Raw genomic sequence first — 20,261 nt, forward strand, 5'->3', positions numbered from 1 at the left:
CAGGTCAGAGTAGCATGAACAGGTGGACTCTGTCGACCCCTGGCCCCCAAATGTAAAGAGAGCAGCCAGTTTCCTCCAAGCCTAGCTGACGACCCAAAGAGGCTCACCACAATTTCACTGGGACCCCAAGGTTTGAACACAGATCAAGCCTGTGCTGTGGGAGTCTGCCAGGTGACTGATGCCTGGAAATGTCAGAGCATGGGCTGGAGAGGAGGCCCCAGCCCACCCTGGCCCTGCTGGTTCCATATGGAGGGTCTTCCCCAGAGGCTCCTTCTGGGCCCAGCCACCTGCCCATTTCTTTTCCATCTGATAACTGGAGCAGATAACCCTGCCTGAGCATCACTCGCTGCCACTCACCTTTTGTTCTGGCTTGTGCAATGCCTTGCCCTCCCATGAGTGGGGATTCTGCGGCATTCTCCCCTTCTGTATCTGCCAATCTGGCCTGGAAGGGTTAGTCCCCCCTACCCCCCACAAAAAAAAAACCAACAACACAGTAACAAGACATACTTGGAAACAATTTTAAGAGAAATGAGTCCAGCTGTGGGGGAGCAGGTTAGGGAGAGGATGTGGACCATTGCAAATATTCCGGGAATGGGGACAAGGACGCACCTAGGATAGTTTAGGGGTGACTGCACTGGAGGTGGGTGGGTGAGGCGTCCTACTAGCTCCCAAAGTTTTAGTCCTATAGGAAGCACATGACTGGCACACTGACAGACTTCTCAGCCGTGATGGGGTAATTATTATAAAGTGTCTCTGACCAGTTACGTTAGGCGAGTGGGAAGCTACCTGCTGCTCAACATCCCACGTCTGCCTGGAAGCAGAGGGTGCAACAGGAACTATTTCACTCTCCTTGAGGGAACAAAGAAGGTTCTAAAGGCCTTTGCTTTTCTCCCTGGGAGGTCTCCCACCTGCCTGAAGACCCTGGTGACAGGCAGGGTGCAGGCACCAGGGGCTCGGAAGGCGTGCTCTGCTGCTTCCCTGCAGGGCTGTGAGAGATGGTGTCCCAGAGCATAGGCCCAATGGCCGGTCCCTCACTGTCCCTGTTCCTTACAAGGATGTCCTTCCCTTCCCCTTCAGGCTTCCCCCAAAAGAACCATCTGGAGGGTCCTGCTTGCTTTCAGCTTTCCGTATTCTTGGCACCGGTTGCTCCAGACCTTCACGTCTCCACAGAGGCAGGGGGCTTGTGGTTGCCATCTCTTCAGGCAAAGGTGGTTGCCAGGTTACTGCAGCTTAGCCACTGCCAGAAATCCCCAACTCCTTTCCCATTGCTACTCCCATACCACCCTGTCCCAGGTTCCTACCCAGACTCACCGAACCAGATCCCTGACTCCCTCCAGAGTCAGCTCCACACAGGAGACAAAGAGCCTCCCAACTTCAGCAAGGGTAGAGACAGAAGGCCCCCAAGTGGCAGGGGCTGAGTTTCCCAGTATCCTTTAGGGTTTATACTGTCCTGACACACTATGGCCTCCTAGCACCCGTCCCCCATTGCAGTCTTCCTCCAAAAAGGCTGCACCAAAATAAATAAGTAAATAAATAAATAAATAAATAAATGGTGGGAACAGCACTGCCCCGTGACCCTTCACACACATGGGTCCTTGACACCCGCCCAGCCCAGCCCTGCCTACCTCTGTTCCCACTGGGCAGATGACGAAAGCGGGCTCTAAGGTGGGCACTGTTTGCCTGATATGTTCAACGGGACGTGGAAAGGAGTTGGACAAAATGCTCACTGACCTTTCCAGCCCTGGCTGGTGACTAATTTGGACAACAGCCAGTCACAGGAGGTAGCAAAGTCAAGGGTGGTCTCGGCAGCAGCTGGTGGGTCTCACAGAGGCTGGGCAGCCTTCACGGGTGCTACCCTTTAGAGGGCAATGTCTGCTTATGACTCTGGGGTCCTTTCTCGGGGGCTGGAAGTTTGTGGGGGGAGCGGGGAGGCCTTACAGGCAACCTTCCGTTTCCTATTCTAGTAGAAGGAAGTCTCTGCTGCCACCGAGCAGAGATGCCCGTGAGCTCCCCTGACAGCTGGGGAACCCACTGAGGCACAGTTCGGATGTCTGTCACGTACGTCCTTCAAGCAGTCCGTGGCCTTGGAGCAAGGAGGAAAGGGCTCACCTTCCAGGCCTGCTTGGAATCTGTAGCAGGGTTCCCACTGGGCAAGTTCTGAGACTGTGAGCCTAGCCTTGTCACCTTGTCACCTAGCTCATGACCTTCGAAGGTTCTCCTAACACCTCACCTTTCCCACGTGAGAGAGGAAGGAGAGGCAGAGAATTCCACACTGGCACAAAGGAGCCCGGAGCTGGGCTCTGGAGGTACAGGCTGTAAGACTGAACTGAAACTCCCCAGGACACTAGGAGCTCTCAGGAGGAACACCTAAAATGGCAAGTCCTCCCAGACCAGCTGCTGCCCACTTAGGTGGTGGGTGCCAATTACTGGCCATAGCCTGCACCTCCTATCTCAGAGGCCACCACTGTCAGCCCGGCTGGAGCCCTTCTCCCTGCCTCTTCTTCTCCCATGACTTGGAGATCATAGATAATCCTGTCCTTTTCTTGGTCCCTTCTCCAGCATCCTCCTCAGGATGGATGGCTCTGAAACCTCTGGCCTCTACTTGCCAGCCTTGACCCCCCCCCCCACCATTAACACTACGGCCTGAATTAGCTCAGGAGGGGGAGGAGGAGAATACTTGAACACGAGGCAGCTGGTCCAGCCTCCAGGCTGTGTGTGGATGGAGGTGTGAAGCAGGGCTTCAGTGGAGTGGGGATCGATCCATCTTCTGCCCAATACTACTGAACCCCAGGGGTCACGGGGTGAGGCGCTACCGACGAGTGAAGCCTCACTTGGAGCTGGGAGCTGAGTGGTCGGGGTGGAGGAAGGTCGTGGCGGTGTAGTTCTGGAAGAGTGGCTGCAGGAACATGCCGATGGTGCCAAAGACACAGACAAAGACAAAGATCCAGAGGAACAGGCGGTCGATCACCATGGCAACATATTTCCAGTCCTCCCTCACCTGGATGGAAGAAAATGAAGGCGGCCCAGATATCAGTCTCATGATGTGGGATGGGGTAGCAAAGTTCCTACCATGTTTGCGCATCCCCACTCCTCTCCTTTGCCAAACCCAGAACAACCTGTCACAGCTCCAGTCCTGCCTAGTGTCCCCCCGGGGCCCACCCAAACCTACCCGTAACAAATAGGAACCTATTTCCTATTGCTTCCTATACCCCAAAATTCAGAGTTAGTAAAAATTCCAACATGTCTTCTTAGTTCTCTCACTTCCTTTATAAAAAAAAAAATCAGGGCTGGAGAGATGGCTCAGAGGTTAAGAGCAGTGACTGTTCTTCCAGAGGTCCTGAGTTCAGTTCCCAGCAGCCACATTTGGCTCATGACCATCCACAATGAGATTTGGCGCCCTCTTCTGGCCTGCAGATGTACATGGGGGCAGAATACTGTACAAATAATAAATAAATCTTTTAAAAAATAAAAAACAAGCCGGGCGTGGTGGCGCATGCCTTTAATCTCAGCACTCGGGAGGCAGAGGCAGGCGGATCGTTGTGAGTTCGAGGCCAGCCTGGTCTACAAAGTGAGTCCAGGATGGCCAAGGCTACATAGAGAAACCCTGTCTCGAAAAACCAAAAAAAAAAATAAATAAATAAATAAATAAAAAATAAAAAACAAAAACCTGGTAAACTCCTCCATACATTTGAAAGCCCTGATTGCCTAGTCGTTTATTCACTAGACAATTGAAGGTGTCCCTGCTCCTTTTGTCCCCTCAGCACTGGTCATCTCCGTACTTATACTATGCCACATTATTTCAATCTATATATTTGTCCCCCCTCCCTAACTGCAAACTCCTGCATGAACGGAACCCTGCTGGCATCTGGGGCAGTGCTCAGTAACTGAGAGCTGCTGCCTCTGAGGCTCTGCTTTCATGGTAGGTGGGGACACAGTTCCAACAGCATCCTTACCCCTGCACAGAGGCCCAGAGGATGTAAATGGAGTCTAGGTGTTAAAACCTCAGTCAGAAAGCTCATAATGGCCCACAGGGTTTGAGAACCGTCTACAGGGTCATAGGGAGAGCCAGCCTCTCTTCCAAACTGAGTCTGGTCTTTGTATGTGATTCTCTGGGGCCCAGCCAGCTCGCAGGATGGGGAGGAAGTGACTGTGCAATTTATGTAGCTGCCAGCCAGTCACTCACTGAAGTCAGGTCTACGTCAGACCTAGCATCCTGCAAGGTGCAGGGACACAGGCAACTGAAGCACCCTGTGGTTTTTAGTCTCTTCAGGGAGACAGAGGCAATAAACCAAAGATTATACACTAAGAGGAAATGGAAAACTAGGACAGAGAAACAGAAGTAAGGCAGGAGCCGAGGAGCCTGGAAACGCCTATTTCAGGAGAGGATGCTTAGAGCAAGATCTGACGGGCAGGAAGGAAGCTGTGTTTCAGGTCCACACTGAAGACATGGTCAGGCAAAGCCAGCAGAACAGCCCTCGCCGGGCCTGTTCCCTTCAAACCCAAGAAAGGCAGCCCTGAGGGGGGTCGCTAATGAGGCTTGGCAACCAAGTGTAACTCGGGGTCTCAGGTCTAAGGACAATGATCCTAAGAAGGGTGTTCCTAGGACAACTGAAAAGCTTTAATGTGGGCAGTAAAGTGGTAAAGGTGTTGATGCCGTTTCCAGAATTTGGCCTTTGAACCCAGGCGCTTCGTTATTATCTTGATTGGTTGTTGGCTGCAGGAGGAACTTGGGGCCTTTCACATGCTAACCATGAGCTCTATCTCTGAGCCACATTCCCCCTGCCCCAAGCTGAGTCAAGCTAGAGAGCATCCCTGTTCTTAAGGAGAGACACACTGACGTGTTCGGGATAAAAAGGTTACATGTTTAATTCTTAAATAACAGAAAAAAAAATAACAGTAATAAGTTTTTTGTTTTGTTTTTAGAAAAAAAAAGAAAGAGTAATATTGTCATCATGATGAGATTTAGAAGCACTGTGGAAACAAAACTAGGGAGGCCTATGGGGGAATTTTTCTAGATTAGATTATTTGAGGCAGGCAGCAAGCACTATTCCAGGGGTCAGGGTCCCAGACAGGAAAAAAAAAGAAAGAAAACGGTTAGTTAACACCAGCATGGGCCTCTCCCCGTTTCCCGACTGTGGGAGCAACAGGACCAGCTGCCCCCAGCTCCTCCTGCTTCCTCTCCCGCCTTGTGCTGTAACCTCAGATTATGCAGCAAAACCCCTGCTTCCCTGAATCTGCTCCTGTCAGGAATCTTGTAACAACAATTTTGTTACAATGAGAGAAGTAACTAATACAAAGGTTGTTCCAAGCTGAGGAACCCAGATGCAGAGGCTCTGAGGGCAGGAAGGAGCTTTTCTTGCTTTGACACAGCTGAGTGATGAGCCAGTGACCCAAGCAAGGGGGCAGTGCAGGAGCCCAGGGGCATGGTTATTTAAGGGCAACAGAGGAAGTCGGACAGGGAGGCAGTTGGGAGATTCTCTCCTGGCCCACACAGGAACTGACAGGAGCCCAAGGCCCAGAGTGTCATTATAAAAGTGATAGGAAAAGGACAAAGCAGAGAAATCATTTTGGAGGTAAAGGGCAGGGCTTTTTCTTTTTTTCTTTTTTTTTGGGGGGGTGGTGGTTGTTGTTATTGGTTTGGGGGGGTTGTTTGTTTGGTTTTAGTTTCTTGAGACAAGGTTTCTCTGCCCCAGAATTCACTTTGTAGACCAGGCTGGCTTTGAACTCCCATAGATCCACTTGCCTCTGCCTCCCGAGTGCTGGGACTACAGGCATGCACCACCGCGCCTGGCTCAGGGCAGGGCTTTTGACAAGTTCAGTGATGGGAAGATAACTCCAGTAAGGGGGAGAGCGGAAAGGATCACCCTAGGCCTTCAGCCTGAACCACTAGGCCCCTGGTGATGCCATTTATATACAAAATAGACAAACTAGGGGCAAGGTAGGGCCAGGTTGGGGGTGCAGATGCAGTTTTTTTGCATGTGTTGAGTTCTAGATGCCTCTGAGGCATCCAAGTAGGTCACTGCACCTTCAGCACCTGGCTTGAAATGTAGGCCAGATGATGGACGGCAGCAGGAGTGGAGGCCAGTGATCCGGCAGCCGCTGCAGCCTGCACCCTTGTGTCTCCCCGTTAGCTGCCTCAGCTGCAGTCCCAGCCTCCCCCGTTTCCTCTGAACTAGAAGATGCCCCCTGCCTCATGCTTGTCTGCTGTCCAGGGGAAAAGATGTCTGAAATCAGCTCCCAACCCAAACCACAGCGCCTGCCCTTTATCCTTCCCCAGCAGGAAGGGCAGAGTCCCAGAGGAAACCCAGCTGGTCACTATGGCAACAGCTGAGCCTTGGCTTAGAACCAGCCCAGGTACCTGAACATTGATCTGGGGTGGGGGTGGGGGCTCAGGCCAGATGGTCCCTAGAATGAGGGGGCAGAATGTTAACCCATCTCTCCTTCCCCTCAACTTCTGGCTTAGTCTCAAGGACTCTCTGCGAAGACTGCAGAAAAGGCCAGAAGCCAGGTGTGCAGAAAGAGGAAAAGATGAATCTAGGGAGGCCTGGCCTCTACCCACCCCATCTTTATAAATCTTCCATTAGACTCTTCTCAAGGCCCAGGACAGTAGAAATGGAATGTTGATTTTAAATTCTGCTCTCTTGGCTGGGATCAGCCCCATGGAACCTCTACACTTCCCTTTCCCTAACTGTCATCGTCACTGTCCTCAATTTTGCCTGCTCTGTGGCCCACAAGGACTCATCTCCATTTGCACAAAGAGCTGCACATTAACAACTCAGATGTGTTCATGTGAGCTACAGAGAAAAGCTCGGTGACACCCTCAAGCCCCAAAGTACCTCTCCCTGCCCCCCAAAGGTTCCCGGTCACCTCCCTCACACTGAGGATGCCTCAGCTGATGCATCTCACCCTGAATACCTCGGGGAACCACAAGGTCATTTGGTACAGACTCCAATGCAGGCAAGTCAATCTGAAAGCCTGCCCTGCAGAGTCCGCCTCACCCATGTTGCCTCTCTCCTGTATACCCTTGCTCTGTGACCCTAAATGACACCTACCCCCCCCCCCACAGGGGCCCCTGCTCCTTTGGCGTGCCTGTCTCACACCTGATACTCACACTCTGGTCGTCATCCTCACTCCGCATATGGTCTGCAATGAAGCGTACGCCATCCACTGCCTCCCGGAGACCACAGCTGCATGGCCCCGGGCCGGCTGCAGGAGTGGCCTCGGCCCGGAAAGGCCCAGCCAAGCCCTGCATTGAGGCGGGGTTGACAAAGCAGGTGCATGGGTCAGCCGCAGGGCCCTCACGGAAGAAAAGCGTGCCTGCGCCCTCGCGCTCCCGCTGTTGCCTCCGCAAGCGCAGGCGCTGTCGTGCACAGCGATGGCGTGGCTGCTGCAGGAAGAGCAGGGTGGGCAGCTTCTCCAGGAAGATCACCTTAACCCAGGGTGCCATGGTGTGCGTGGTGGGCGAGCGGTGGTGCACGTTGAGCACACACACGCTGGTGACGATGGAGAAGGTGACAAGCACCATGGTGAACATGAGGTACTTTCCCACCAGAGGTACGTCGAGGGACGTGGGCGGCACAATCTTGGAGATGAGCAGCAGGAACACCGTGAGCGCCAGCAGCACAGAGATGCAGAGCGTCATCTTCTCGCCGCAGTCTGAGGGCAGGTAGAAGACCAGGATGGCCAGCGAGGTGATGAGGACGCAGGGGATGATGAGGTTGATGGTATAGAACAGCGGTTTGCGACGGATGATGAAGTCGTAGGTGATGTCCACGTAGGTGGAGTCGTCCGGGTTCTCGTTGCGCCGGCCCGGCAGCGCGACGATGTCCCACTCCCCGCTGGGTGTGAAATCGTCCAGGCTGGCCACATCACTTTTGAGCACCAGGTCGATCTCGGTGCGGTCGTAGGTCCACGAGCGGAACTTCATGGTGCAGTTCTGCTGGTCAAACGGGAAGTGCTTCACCTCAATCTTGCATGCGCTCTTGTAGATGGCGGGTGGTAACCAGAAGATGCTGCCGTCGTAGGAGACCACGGCGTTGGAATAGAAGGAGACTTCGTACATGCCGTCAGCACTGCCAGAGGAACACGGGGCGGTCAGCCCTGACTTGAGGGTCTCTACTCAACCCAGGGAGGAGAACCTGGGCTGGGAGTGACCATCTAATGCACGACTGAGGCTGGCCAGAAATCAAGCTGGGGGTGGGGTATGCATGGTTTGGTAGTAAAGGAAGGGTGTTCTGTTCGGGAGATGTGCTGTGCGTAACCCTTCAGAGGTAGAGTAGAATGATTGGGGTGGGGGGGACACGGGGACACATCTGCTCCTTGACCCACACAAGCTGACTAGTGTGGGAAAGACTAAGCTTTGTCACAGGTGAAAGCAGTCTTGGCGGGCTTTACCCTTGGACACCCCATGGATACTCTGAGATAGACTGGGTGGGGCTCTCCCGGGTCTGGAATTCAGGAAGCGGACCTGGGGACTCCACCTGGACTATTGTTTTTCTAATCGACCCTCAATGGGAGAAGGAGACACAGGCAGGCAGAGAGGAGAGAGCAGCAGCAGTTTCAGACTGGGCTTGAGCGCACGTGGATCAACGCGCAGGCCAGAGACACCTAGGGACCCGTCGGGTGGAACGGATACCGGAAGGTTTACTCTTTTTTTTCCCTTTAACCTTTTTTCCCTCTTGTGTAAGCTAGTTGGGTTGTATAATAAAGTTTAATTGTGAAGAAACAGAGCTTACAGACTAGTCTTCATGAGGGAGCCGGAAGAGGCCAAAGCAAGGAGCCCCAGGCAGTGACACAATCCCATCAGTTAAGAGTTTTGTGCCTTGAAGGTAAGGAGGCTCACTGAAGGGAGCAGAACAGAACCATCTAGATGAAACTTGCTTCCAGAAGAGCCTGTTCTTAACCAAGTTAGGAATTGAGAACTGTCGATCTTTAATATCCTTACCCCACACCCCCAGCTCCAAACACTGTCAATCTAAGTAGCTGGGAAGGGCTAGTCCAGGCCCGAGTCAGTTAGGTCTGTGTGGATAACGCCTGGCTACAACCTGTAGGGGAAAGCGCCCTCTCTACCACACAGCACGTATCCCCACCTCGCCCCGTCATTCTGTCCCTTTCCAAGCACACCTCTGGTCTTCCCTACCCTTCCTCCGGCTCCAGGGTCACCTACTTGTTGTACAGGACCACATCTGGGAGCCAGATGTGTTTAGAAGGGAGCCGGACTTTCTTCATATTATCGAAGTCCTCAGGTCTCCATGTGAGGCGGTAATCTTCCCACTCCTGGGGAAGGGAGAGAGCAAGGCAGTACTAACCTCTAGCCCCCAAAGGGGCCCAAGGTCAAGGGGCAAAAGAAAACTCTTCTGGATAGTCAGCCGTCTCTAGACAGTGGCTTCTCTGCCCAGACATAGGTCATATGATGACGATGTTTCTTCACTTAGCTTGCAAAGCTAAGCCAGGTTGTTAGATTTTACATGCTACAGGCGTGGAAATGAATCTTGGGAGTGCTTAACACGTTTAAAGTCACAGAGTTGAGCAGGTATGTGAAGTAAACACCTTTAGTCCCCATCGCTAATGAGGCAGAGACAGGCAGCTCTCTGCGAGCTCAGGATCGCCCTGCTCAACACCTTGAGACCTAGGTCGGCAGGACCACACAGTGAGACCAGAGTCTAATTAAAATTAATTACAGCTGGGCGTGGTGGCGCATGCCTTTAATCCCAGCACTCAGGAGGCAGAGGCAGACTGATTGCTGTGAGTTCGAGGCCAGCCTGGTCTACAAAGGGACTCTAGGATAGCCAAGGCTACACAGAGAAACCTTGCCTTTAAAAAAAAAAAAGATAAAATTAATTTTTAAAAAATCTTTGGTCCAAACAAGGATTAAACCCAACTATTCAAGACTCCTCTCTGAAGGAGATGATAAGCCGGGAGGGGGAGGGGTTGTGGGTGGGAGAGAGCACTGACCTGGGTCAGCCAGACGTTGGTGGTCATGATCTGCTCCCGTTCATGCTGCGGGGAAACAGAGCAGCTGCTGAAAAGGCCCCACCAGCACCACCACCAAGTCCTCAGATCCGCCACCACCCTATTAAGGTCCCTCCGGCCCTGGAGGCACCTAAGGAACAAGCTCGGGTATTAAACCTTTCTGGCTGGGCTGACTTTCACAGCTAAACAAAGAGCTCAAGACGCACACTCACCACACTGATGAGCTGGGCCAGGGACACCATGAGCTGTACAGTCACCAGTTCAGAGCCATTAGTGGCTGGACGGATCAGCTTGTTGTAGCGGGAAGGGTCCAGGAGATGCTCCACTAGCCGCTCCTCAGTGTCGGTACCCAAAACCCCTGGGTAAGGAAAGGCAGGAAGTGAGTAAACAGAAGGGCTCAGAAAGACCCACCTAGTGTGAGGCCACTGATCAATCAGCTCAGCCTCTTAACAGCCCTGTGCTTAAGGGTATTGCCAAATATTCAATTATGCCACAGAACCACAGGAGCCCCTGGCTGTCTTTCATAGGTAAGTCCCTCTTTGAGACAGCACCACAGAGTCCAAACAGGACTAATGAGGCTTGATGAGGAGTTGTTTCCCCCCAGAAGGTCTCCGAGGGACAAGGCTTAAGGTCTCTGCCCCCATGGGTTGGAACGAGATATCGGGCGGGCACCCACCCTCTTGTGTTGTCATTCAGGCGTGGAAAGATCGTCCCGTTGTACTATTGCCTTGTAGCGGCTCCTCTCCTTGTCGCTCCCCTTCTGTGACTCTGCACAAGCCCCCTCTTTGGGCACCCCCACTGAGTGCCTCCCTCACCCTCTGTCTGGGGTGCTCTGTTCTTGCAAGTTTCCTAACCCATCCTATGAGAGGTGGGAAGTCACTGCTCTCCCCTTCCTGCCTTGTCCCCCAAAACAGAACCCTAATGAAGAGAGTGGGAAATGGAGGGCTCGGAGATTAGAGAAAGGTGTTAACCGGGTCATTAGAAGTCAGAGGCTATCTCAACCCTCTGGTCATCTCACTGTCCTCTCCTTCCTTCCTCCTTGCGATCGTTTGCTTCTTCCCTACAATGAATGGCCAGGTTTCCACCTCTCCTGGGCCTCTGGCCTGCGCCTGCGCCCGGGGCTCCCTTCCAGATCAGTTTTCCAGAGGCTCCCTACGGACCCTGGAGTCTCTCCCCATCCCCCCGCCCCCCCCCCCCCCAAGCAGGCTCCTCCGCCTCTTGAGAATCGCTCGTTTCTCCTTTGTCCTGGCACAAGTGACAGAGTTTGGCATCTTGAGCTACTAGCTGAGGCAGTGGAGCCAAGCCGGCCAGTTCTTACCTGGGCACAGGCAAAGGAGCCCGAAGCTGAGCAGCAACGCCATAGAGCTGGAGCGCCGGGCCATGCCGCCAGCATAGCGCGTGGCCTCGCCGACACCGAGGCTGCGGGCCGGGCGCTGTCCGTGGTGCTGAAGCCGCGCAGCAGCCGCCTGCGCCCGGCTTGGGATCGCGGCCTCCAGGGCTACAGCGCTCACTGAGCGGCAGTTCCTGGAACGCGAGGAGGACCCGGCTTCTCACCGGTACCGGCTGCTCTTCCAGGGAACACAACTGGGACTGCGAGGGGAGGAGTCTCCGCCCCGGAGGCGGAAGCGCGGAATCCCAGGGAAAAAAAGGTGGTCCCTTGGTAGGGTGCTCTTTGACTGGGCCTGCCTAGGTGGAGTGTGAGTGAGGCGAGAAAGCGACCCACTGCTCAGAGTTCTAAAGCCCCGAAGTTGGGGCATTACCTAAAAGAGGTTTGCGCAGGACTGGAAGGGAGCGAGAGCCGGAGGGAGCCAAGTAGGTCAGGGCTCTCTTTGGGTGTGGGGTGGGTTGGGGCGTTTCTGGGACCCCTGTCTTCCTCTAAGTTCTTACCCAAACTAATGACTCTGCGGCAGAGAATATGTTAGGACCTTGGACAAAGAAGCAGGGAGCTGGCTGGTTTTAAAAAGCAAATTACTTTGGTGTTTTATAATAGAGTCCCTTCAGCTGCCCTTTTCACGGCTTCCATAAGCTCTGACAAGGCCAAGGTCTTCCCATCCTCTGGGGGGTGGGGGGGCAGGGAACCTAAACTAAAAAGGTCTAGACCTCCTGAAAAGAAGGTAGCCTTGAAGGTTCTGACATGCGCATAAGCAACGGATATCAGCGGTCCCTTCCACCCCGGTCGTCCTCTGTGTTCTGGGGAGATCAGGGGACCATTTCACAAAGAAGGAAGCTAACACGGAGGAGAGCAAAGATGAGAGGAGATGTCAAAATTCAATGACGCCTTTGATCTTGAAAGCCCTGAACTTTAAGCTACCGAGCCCATAAAGGGCCTCTTTTTTTCTTAGTGGATCAGTGGTCACTTTCAACCAAAACGATTCCTGTCTGAAGCAGACTTGGCAGATGGCAAAGCTTCATTTCATTTCATCAATGCCTGCTTCCCAGCTCCACACTCCAGCTATCGGCAAGGTCTTTAAGATCCTTGAACATTTAACCCCTCCCAGCCCTCAGCCTTTTAAACATGTAGTTCTCGGTCCAGCTCTTTTATCACCCCGCCGCCCCTAACTACCTTCCACTTATACTTGAGTGATTTCAGGAATTTCACTTCCTCAGGGAAGCTGTGACTGACCAAAGGTTGAGTTAGGTACCTTGTCAGACTCTTCCAGAATGAAATCCTTCTATAGCAGTCACACAGCCTTTCCAGCTGGACTACGAACTAGCAGAGGGCCTGGCTTCAGATGACAGCTTGGCAGAGAAATGGCAGACACATCTTAGGCAGAAGCAACTTATTTAACAAATGCCCAGATTTGGGGGACTCAGGGGATAGCAACGCAGCTTGATGACAGAGTGCTTGCCTAGCGTGTGCAAAGCATGGGAGGAAAGGGGCATGGGGGTGAGGCTGAGGGGAAACAGCAGGCAGCAAAGCACAGGAGAGGGAGCTAGGGGACAGGGAGGGGACAACCACAGGGAATGTGGAAGTGGACTTAAGTCTGTCCACAGGGGCAGGGCAGGGCATGTCCAGGGTCTGTGGATGTGTAATGATTTCTTCAGAGAGAGAGAGATCCGAGCACCACAAGCAAAGGCCAGAAAGATGGCGAGGTGTGTGTGCAGCCACACCGCTTGGAGAAAGGCTCAAGGCTTAGAGCAATTTACATGGCACATGAGGAGGATGTTCCTTGAGCTCAGAATTGCTTGGAGCAGACGAGGCAATGGTTAGAAAGACTTAGCTCTGGTTGTTAAGGTGACCACACGACAACAGGGTACTAGATGCTGTGCCGACACTAGGAAGGACACCGGTGGAGACTGGGGATGCTGGGAGCAAGGAAGGCAGTGACAGGGACTGGGAGGGGCACAGATGAAAGCGAGGGTGAATCACAGGGGAAGGCTAGCTTGCAGGCGCTCCACACTCCCAGGACAGCTTCTCCCATGGACGCAGCATGGCTGAGGAAGGCTGGCATTGCCTTCTGCTGCTAAACTTCTTGGAGTGCTTACTTTCTCTGATGGTGACTGAAGGCCACTCACCTTTTAGATGACAAACTCGGGGAACTATTGGTTGCCTTCTACATGGCAGGCTTGGGGGGCGTGTGGTGGGGCATTCACTTGCCTTATGGATGGCTAACTGGGGGTGGGACACTGACCATCTAAATGACGGGTGTTGGGGGGCATTCAGTTGTCTAAAGCCTGTGGCTGTTCCTGCTTGTCCAGGTAGCCTGTACACCTTGGCCTTTATGTTGTCTTCTCGAACCTTCAATGTTTACTTCTAGCTTGGCAGGGAATGAGTCCACCGAGATAACCAACCAGTGGCCAGGGAGAGTGGGACACCCTCGCTCTGCCTTCTATGTTCCCCAGGAAGAGAGGTGGCAGAAGAGATGCAGAATTATACACGGTTGGGGCAAAACAGAAGTACCAGTCCTGACACAAAAGGGCAAGTCAGCAGGGTTCTAGTGCCCCTGAGTACAAGGAATGTTTCTCTCTCTCTCTCTCTCTCTCTCTCTCTCTCTCTCTCTCTCTCTCTCTCTCTCTTTTGGTTTTTTGAGACAGGGTTTCTCTGTGTAGCCTTGACTGTCCTGGACTCGCTTTGTAGACCAGGCTGGCCTTGAACTCGCAATGATCCACCTGCCTCTGCCTCCCAAGTGCTGGGATTATAGGCGTGCGCCACCACGCCCGGCTGGAATGTTTTCTCTTGAAGATATTAAAATTAATACATATTCCTTTAAAGTGTTTTACATTTAAATTTTTTTGTTACCACAGTAATACTTGTGTTCATGAAAACCACCTTAAAAACAGAAATTAGCAGAGAGGATTCAAAATCACACCTGTAAAGGGGTATGAAAGTCTGTATCTACAAAAATTTAGGCATAACATGCACACAGAGTATAGTTGGTGTATCTGGATCTATTACCACGACAGAAACGCCCATGTTTTGTTTAAAGCAACAATTACCAATAACCAGGTGCTTCTCCCAAACACTATCCCTCTTCAAGGACAAGAGACCCCAGTCGACACCTCCTCAAGTTCTGGGACCGGGGCTGGAGCAATGTCTGAGTGGTTGAGAGCACTGGCTGCTCTTCCAGAGGTCTTCCGTTTGGTTCCTAGCACCCACGTGACTGCTCACAGCCACCTGTAACTCCGATTTTAGGGGATGCAATGCCTTCTTCTGGCCTCCATGGGCATTGCATTGCACCCATTGGTATACATACATACACATACATGACTGTGCGTGTACATGCAAGGAACCACTCATAACACATAAAGAAAAAATAATAAAATTCTGAAACTAATTATTGGGAATGATTATACAATAGTATGAATGCAAATGGTAAATTTTTAGAGTATGTGTATTTTATCATACTTTGTTTTTCCCTTTTTTGAGTCAGGGTTTCTTGAGGCCCAGGCTGATCTCAAACTCACAATATAGGGCTGGAGAGATGGCTCAGCGGTTAAGCGCACTGACTGCTCTTCCAGAGGTCCTGAGTTCAATTCCCAGCAACCACATGGTGGATCACAACCATCTATAATGTGACCTGATGCCCTCTTCTGGCCTGCAGAGCACTGTATACATAATGAATAAATAAATAAATCTTTTTTGTTTGTTTGTTTGTTTGTTTGTTTTTCAAGACAGGGTCTCTCTGTGTTAGCCTTGGCTGTTCTGGACTCGCTTTGTAGACCAGGCTGGCCTCGAACTCACAGCGATCCACCTGCCTCTGCCTCCCGAGTGCTGGGATTAAAGGTGTGCGCCACCACGCCCGGCGAATAAATAAATCTTAAACAAACAAGCAAAAAACTCACAGTATGGCTAAGGCTGGCCTCGAACCCTTGATCCTGCTGATCCTACCTACCAAGTATTGGGATTCCAGGCAAGCAGCACCATACCCAGCCACGATCTTTTTAGATGACTAAAAATAAATAAATAAATAAAGAGCCACCATTCTGAGTTCTAATAGTCCAGGTCAGCCTTGGCTGCTGAACTTCATATAAATGAAATCATAATCATTTGTGTCTGCATTATTGACATGTTAGTGAGAATCATGGACATTGTTTTGTTTTTCACTCTTCATAGCTGGAGTATTCATTGTGTGACTTATCCATTCAACTCTTCATAGACATTTGAGTTGTTTCCTATTTTGGACTATTAAAACAACACTGCTTAGCACTTGGGAGGCAGAGGCAGGCGGATCGCTGTGAGTTCGAGGCCAGCCTGGTCTACAAAGTGAGTCCAGGACAGCCAAGGCTACACAGAGAAACCCTGTCTCGAAAAACCAAAAAAGAAAAAAGACCAACACTGCTTTTTAAAATATTTTTTATAATTTTAAATAAATAATAAAGACACTTATTTTAAAAATAATGTCTTTTTGATTTTTGTTTATCAAGACAGGGTTTCTCTGTGTAGCCCTGGCTGTCCTGTAACTCACTCTGTAGACCAAGCTGACATCAAACTCAGAGATCTGCCTGCTTCTGCCTGCTAAATGCTGGCATTAAAGGTGTGCTCATGTCATATATTGGGCATACATATATATGTAAAACATACATTTTGGTCATTTTGCAAAGAGGAGCAAAGTGTGCTGTTCCTTTGTAATCATCCTTCTTATTCACTATTTCACAAGCCTCTCTCCATGTGGGTAGGTGTTCTTTGATTCTATTTCTTATTGATGGTATACATTATAAATTGTACATGCTAAGCAAGCCCTTTGCCACTGAGATACCCCTCCAATCCCTAGTTTTTTTTATTTTTAAAAAATAATTATTTATTTTTATCTTATGTGCATTGGTATTTTGCCTGCATGTATGTCTGTGTATGGTGTCAGAACTTGGAGTTTTAGACAGTGTGGACTGCATGTGGGAGCTGGGAATTGGATCTGAGCCACCTCTCCAGCTCTCCCCACCTCTCCCCACCAGTTTTAAGACAAGGTCTGTTGTAGCCTAGGCATCAAATTGCCCCTTCCTTCCCAACCGCCTTCCACTTCAGAAGCAAATCCTGGCTCCCCACAAAGCTGGGCTCTGTTAGTGCTGCTACTGATATTTGCTTCTTAAAGCCCTGTTGACCTTTTGGTGTCCCCAGCTCTTACAATAAACGCACACCCCTAAACAGCTCAATGGGGTCAGTCTTTGCCTGCCCTACCTCCATTATTCTCCTCTATTCTAGACCTACTATTCTTATGTTCCTTCAGTTTGCCACAACCTTCCTTAAGGCCTTTGTGTGCTGTTACGACGGCTGAGGAAACTCCATTCTGTGCGGGCACCTCCTTAGCAGCCATTGGCCTCTGCCCTCGATTTCTGAGATGAGCCCCTGAGCAACCTGCAGCCTCCCAGCTGCAAGATGGTTAACAGCTTGCTCTGGCTTCTGTAAACCCTCTTATCACTGTGTACAGGGGAGTGAGGTCCTTCCCTTATAGCTGTGAACAGGCGGAAAGAGCCAGCTCCTCACACAGCTGAGGGCAGTGACGCAGTCTGGTACAGCTGCAGATTCCACAGAAACGAGGTAATCGTCATCTCCACCTTTAAAAATCCTTCCCTTGGCCCCTTCTGGGTAGCATGCCTTTGATTTGGCTGTCCCCCTGTTGGGGACGATAGGCCATATTGCCAATGTTCAGCCATCTTGTCCAAGTCCACACCTTTAAGTCTCTGTCTTTCCCAAAGCTTGCCTTTCACCAGAAACTAGCTGACCCTGTTATGAGTCAGCAGTTAGACTAAAGACAGATAGGGATGGAGCGACCCTGTTGTGAGTCAGCAGCTAAAGACAGATAGGGATGAGCGGCCCTGTTGTGAGTCAGCAGTTAGACTAAAGACAGATAGGGATGGAGTGACCCTGTTGTGGGTCAGCAGTTAGACTAAAGCTACATGAAGACAAAGCAAGATGCCCTGTGTGGCAGGACATTATGACCCTGCCTGGAATTCCCTGTGTTTTGAGAAAAGCCTGCAGCTGCGTTGCTATAGGAACATGCTTCCCTGCCTTCTGACTTATAAAAGCTGCTACCTAATAAAGTTTGAGAGTTTGATCAATCAGACTTGCTCTCCTTCTTTGTGTCTTGCATTCTCAACAGGTTGAACCCTGCAGGCCGGGTCATCCCTCTACTTGCAGTTTTAGTAAACCTGGCTAATTGCGGTTTGGATTGAGTTTGTTTCCTTTTCCTGGTGGTCTCAAACTCGGTAGCACCGTTCCTTCTGCTTGGGACTCGTCAGCTCTTGCCCCGCCCATTCCCCTTCCTCTTCAGAAGTTAGTGTCGCTTCTTGAGAACCTTTCCAGATTCAGTCTTCTTTGAAGCACTTACTACAACTGCAATCCGGTGCTTGAATCCGGTCTGTCTACACATTAGTGTCTAGTTTTCTAAGTTTGTATTTACTGTTGGGGGCAGGGCAAGGCCAGGGCATTCATTGTATGTGACGATCAAAGGACAGCTTTACGGAGTCTATACTCTTCTACCTTTGTAGACGGTACCTGGGATTAAACTCAAGGCACTAAGCTTGTATCGCACCTGGCTGGCCCAAATGTCGGACCTCCTGCCAGGCTGAACATAAATGTGAGAATGTAAGGACTGAATGCTGTCTCTTCAGTGCCCCCCACACAGTAAGTAGGTGCTCAATAGAAATTTGTTCAATACCCACATTTAGCAAGCCAGTTGACTTTGTAGATTCTGGCTTTATAATTTCTATTTTCCTTAATATAATTTCCACAAGAGAAGGGAGCTTTTTTGTTTTGTTTTGTTGTTTGTTTTTTGTTTTTCCAGACAGGGTCTGTGTTAGCCTTGGCTGTCCTGGAGTTGCTTTGTAGACCAGGCTGGCCTCGAACTCACAGAGATCTGCCTGCCTCTGCCTCCCCAGTGCTGGGATTAAAGGTGTGCGCCACCACGCCCAGCTAGGGAAGGGAGTTTTTAACTACTCTACTCTTGCCCCAGCATTCACTAAACAGATATATCTACTTTGTTTCCAGTTCAGATGGAGACTACAGTCATGACCCATTATTTTAGGTGTGACTTCATATGAGGCTTATCAGCAACAAAAGACTCTCCCAGGCAGAACTGAGATGCTGGACAAATTTGCAATAGAAGGCATTATGCCCCATCCTCTGGGAAGTGGGGGTGTAGCTTACCAGTATGCAATATTGTGGGACTGTCTCTGATTGATTAATCAGTATGAGCTAATTGGAAGAGGCACAGGAGGGGCAGGGGAAGGGAGAGCTTGCGCTGGGGATGGGGGCAGGGGTAGGAGAGAGGGTAGGGAGGTAGGAAAAGGGCAGGGGGGAGGGCAAAAGGGGGGCTGTGAAACGAAAACTGGTTTATACAGTGAGTCTCTGGGAGAGGGGAAGACCCGCCTCTAGGTAGAGGGCAGGGCAGGGCATGCCAGCCACACCCTACAGCAGGACCTAAGAGTCTCAGCGTGTTTTCTTCCAAACGAAGCCCATATGGGATGTAGTTCAATGGCAAAGCCCAGCATGGGTGACACCCTGGGCTCAATCTGCAGGACAATAATTAAATGTATAATTTAAAACTGTATATGGGGTTGAGGAGTTGGCTCAATGGATAAGCGCACTTGCTCTTGAAGAGGACCAGGTTTCAGTTCCAAGCACCCAGAGTAGCTAACAATCATTTTTAACTCCAGTTCCGGGGAACCCAATGCCCTTTTCTGGGTCTGTGAGCACCAGGCACACATGTGGTACATGTACATATGCAAAATATGCATACATAAAGCTTTTCTATAAAGCTCAAGTCAGGCCTGGTGAGTGCACGCGTGGCTGAGAGGCGTGTGGGCCCCTGCTGGGTAAGGCTGGAGTCTGGCTTCTCTGGACGGCCATTTCACACTCCTCCTGTGACGGCAGACTCCCTTCTCTTAGCAGGGGTTCTCACGCCACCTGATCTGGTAAGCCCAGATTTTGTAAGGAGTGTCACATAGCCCTAAAGAAAATTACAGGCCTGACCCTTTCCTGATAGGGAACTTCCACGAGCATGGGGAATTCCCGGAAGTACCCCACCCATGCTGAGGAGATCCTAGCCTCCAGCAAATGACCTTTAGTTGTACCTAGAAGTCATCCCCTTACACAGGAGAATTAAGTTCGCCTTTTTCCTTCTTGTGACAGAGCCATGTTCCTGCGTGTAAATGAGGCACTGTACCACTGTATGTAGACTAAGTGTCCTGTCACCCTTAGCCCTAACAATCACACACATTTACCCTCAAACCCCTCCCCCATCGCCCAAGGTTTATAAATAAAAGCTGGCTGGTGCGCTGGGGGTGCATGCTCTGCTGCTAGCTCTCCCGACATTCCTCCACTGTGATTTTCTGAGCCTCCCATTTATTCAGGGGGTGGGGGTGGGAACTGCTGATGGGAGACAGGTGGTCAGGCAGTATCGGCAGAACTGCTTCTGCGCCCACTGGGGCCTGCTCCATCACTACCCGTCAGTGCTGACCTCCAGCGAAGCACACTGCCCGCCCTGCATCTCACAGGGCCTGCCTGTCAACAGTTTTAAGACATCCACCGGCATCGTCTGCTGTGAGCTGGGATGGAGGCCTAGCACCCAGGAGACCTGCTTCACCCTAAAGCACTCTAGCTGCCCCTGAGGGAGAAATGGGCCCTTGGGACCTTTAATCCCAAGGTCTGGGCCGTTCTCGTCTGGAGGCAAGCAGTGCCTGGACCAACCCTCGGGCTGTGGAACTCAGGCCAGCCCACCAGATGCTCAATAGAGAAGGTCTCAAGTTCCAGCTTTTTGGGCAAGGGCTAAAGGCCCTTGCCCGCCCCCCCACCCCCACACCGCAGGTCAAGGAACATGGAATTTCTTTAAGCATCCAGAGTTGAACTTCGAAAG

At 51.3% G+C, this 20,261-nt stretch overlaps 1 protein-coding gene across 1 annotated transcript; it reads right to left on the minus strand.

Annotated features, from left to right (window-relative positions):
* Window positions 1-504: 504 nt before the first annotated feature.
* CHRNB2 (cholinergic receptor nicotinic beta 2 subunit) lies at window positions 505-11,972 on the minus strand. Its single transcript, XM_084769825.1, has 6 exons — window positions 11,291-11,972; window positions 10,185-10,330; window positions 9,955-9,999; window positions 9,167-9,276; window positions 7,112-8,072; window positions 505-2,998 (listed from the first exon to the last, which is right to left on the minus strand). The coding sequence occupies exons 1-6, from the start codon at window positions 11,352-11,354 to the stop codon at window positions 2,828-2,830; spliced, it is 1,497 nt and encodes a 498-aa protein (XP_084625951.1). The 5' UTR covers window positions 11,355-11,972; the 3' UTR covers window positions 505-2,827.
* Between the last annotated feature and the right edge of the window lie 8,289 nt (window positions 11,973-20,261).

Source organism: Acomys minous, assembly GCF_964271855.1.
Source record: "Acomys minous genome assembly, chromosome: 19".
In the NCBI taxonomy this organism is placed as follows: domain Eukaryota; kingdom Metazoa; phylum Chordata; class Mammalia; order Rodentia; family Muridae; genus Acomys; species Acomys minous.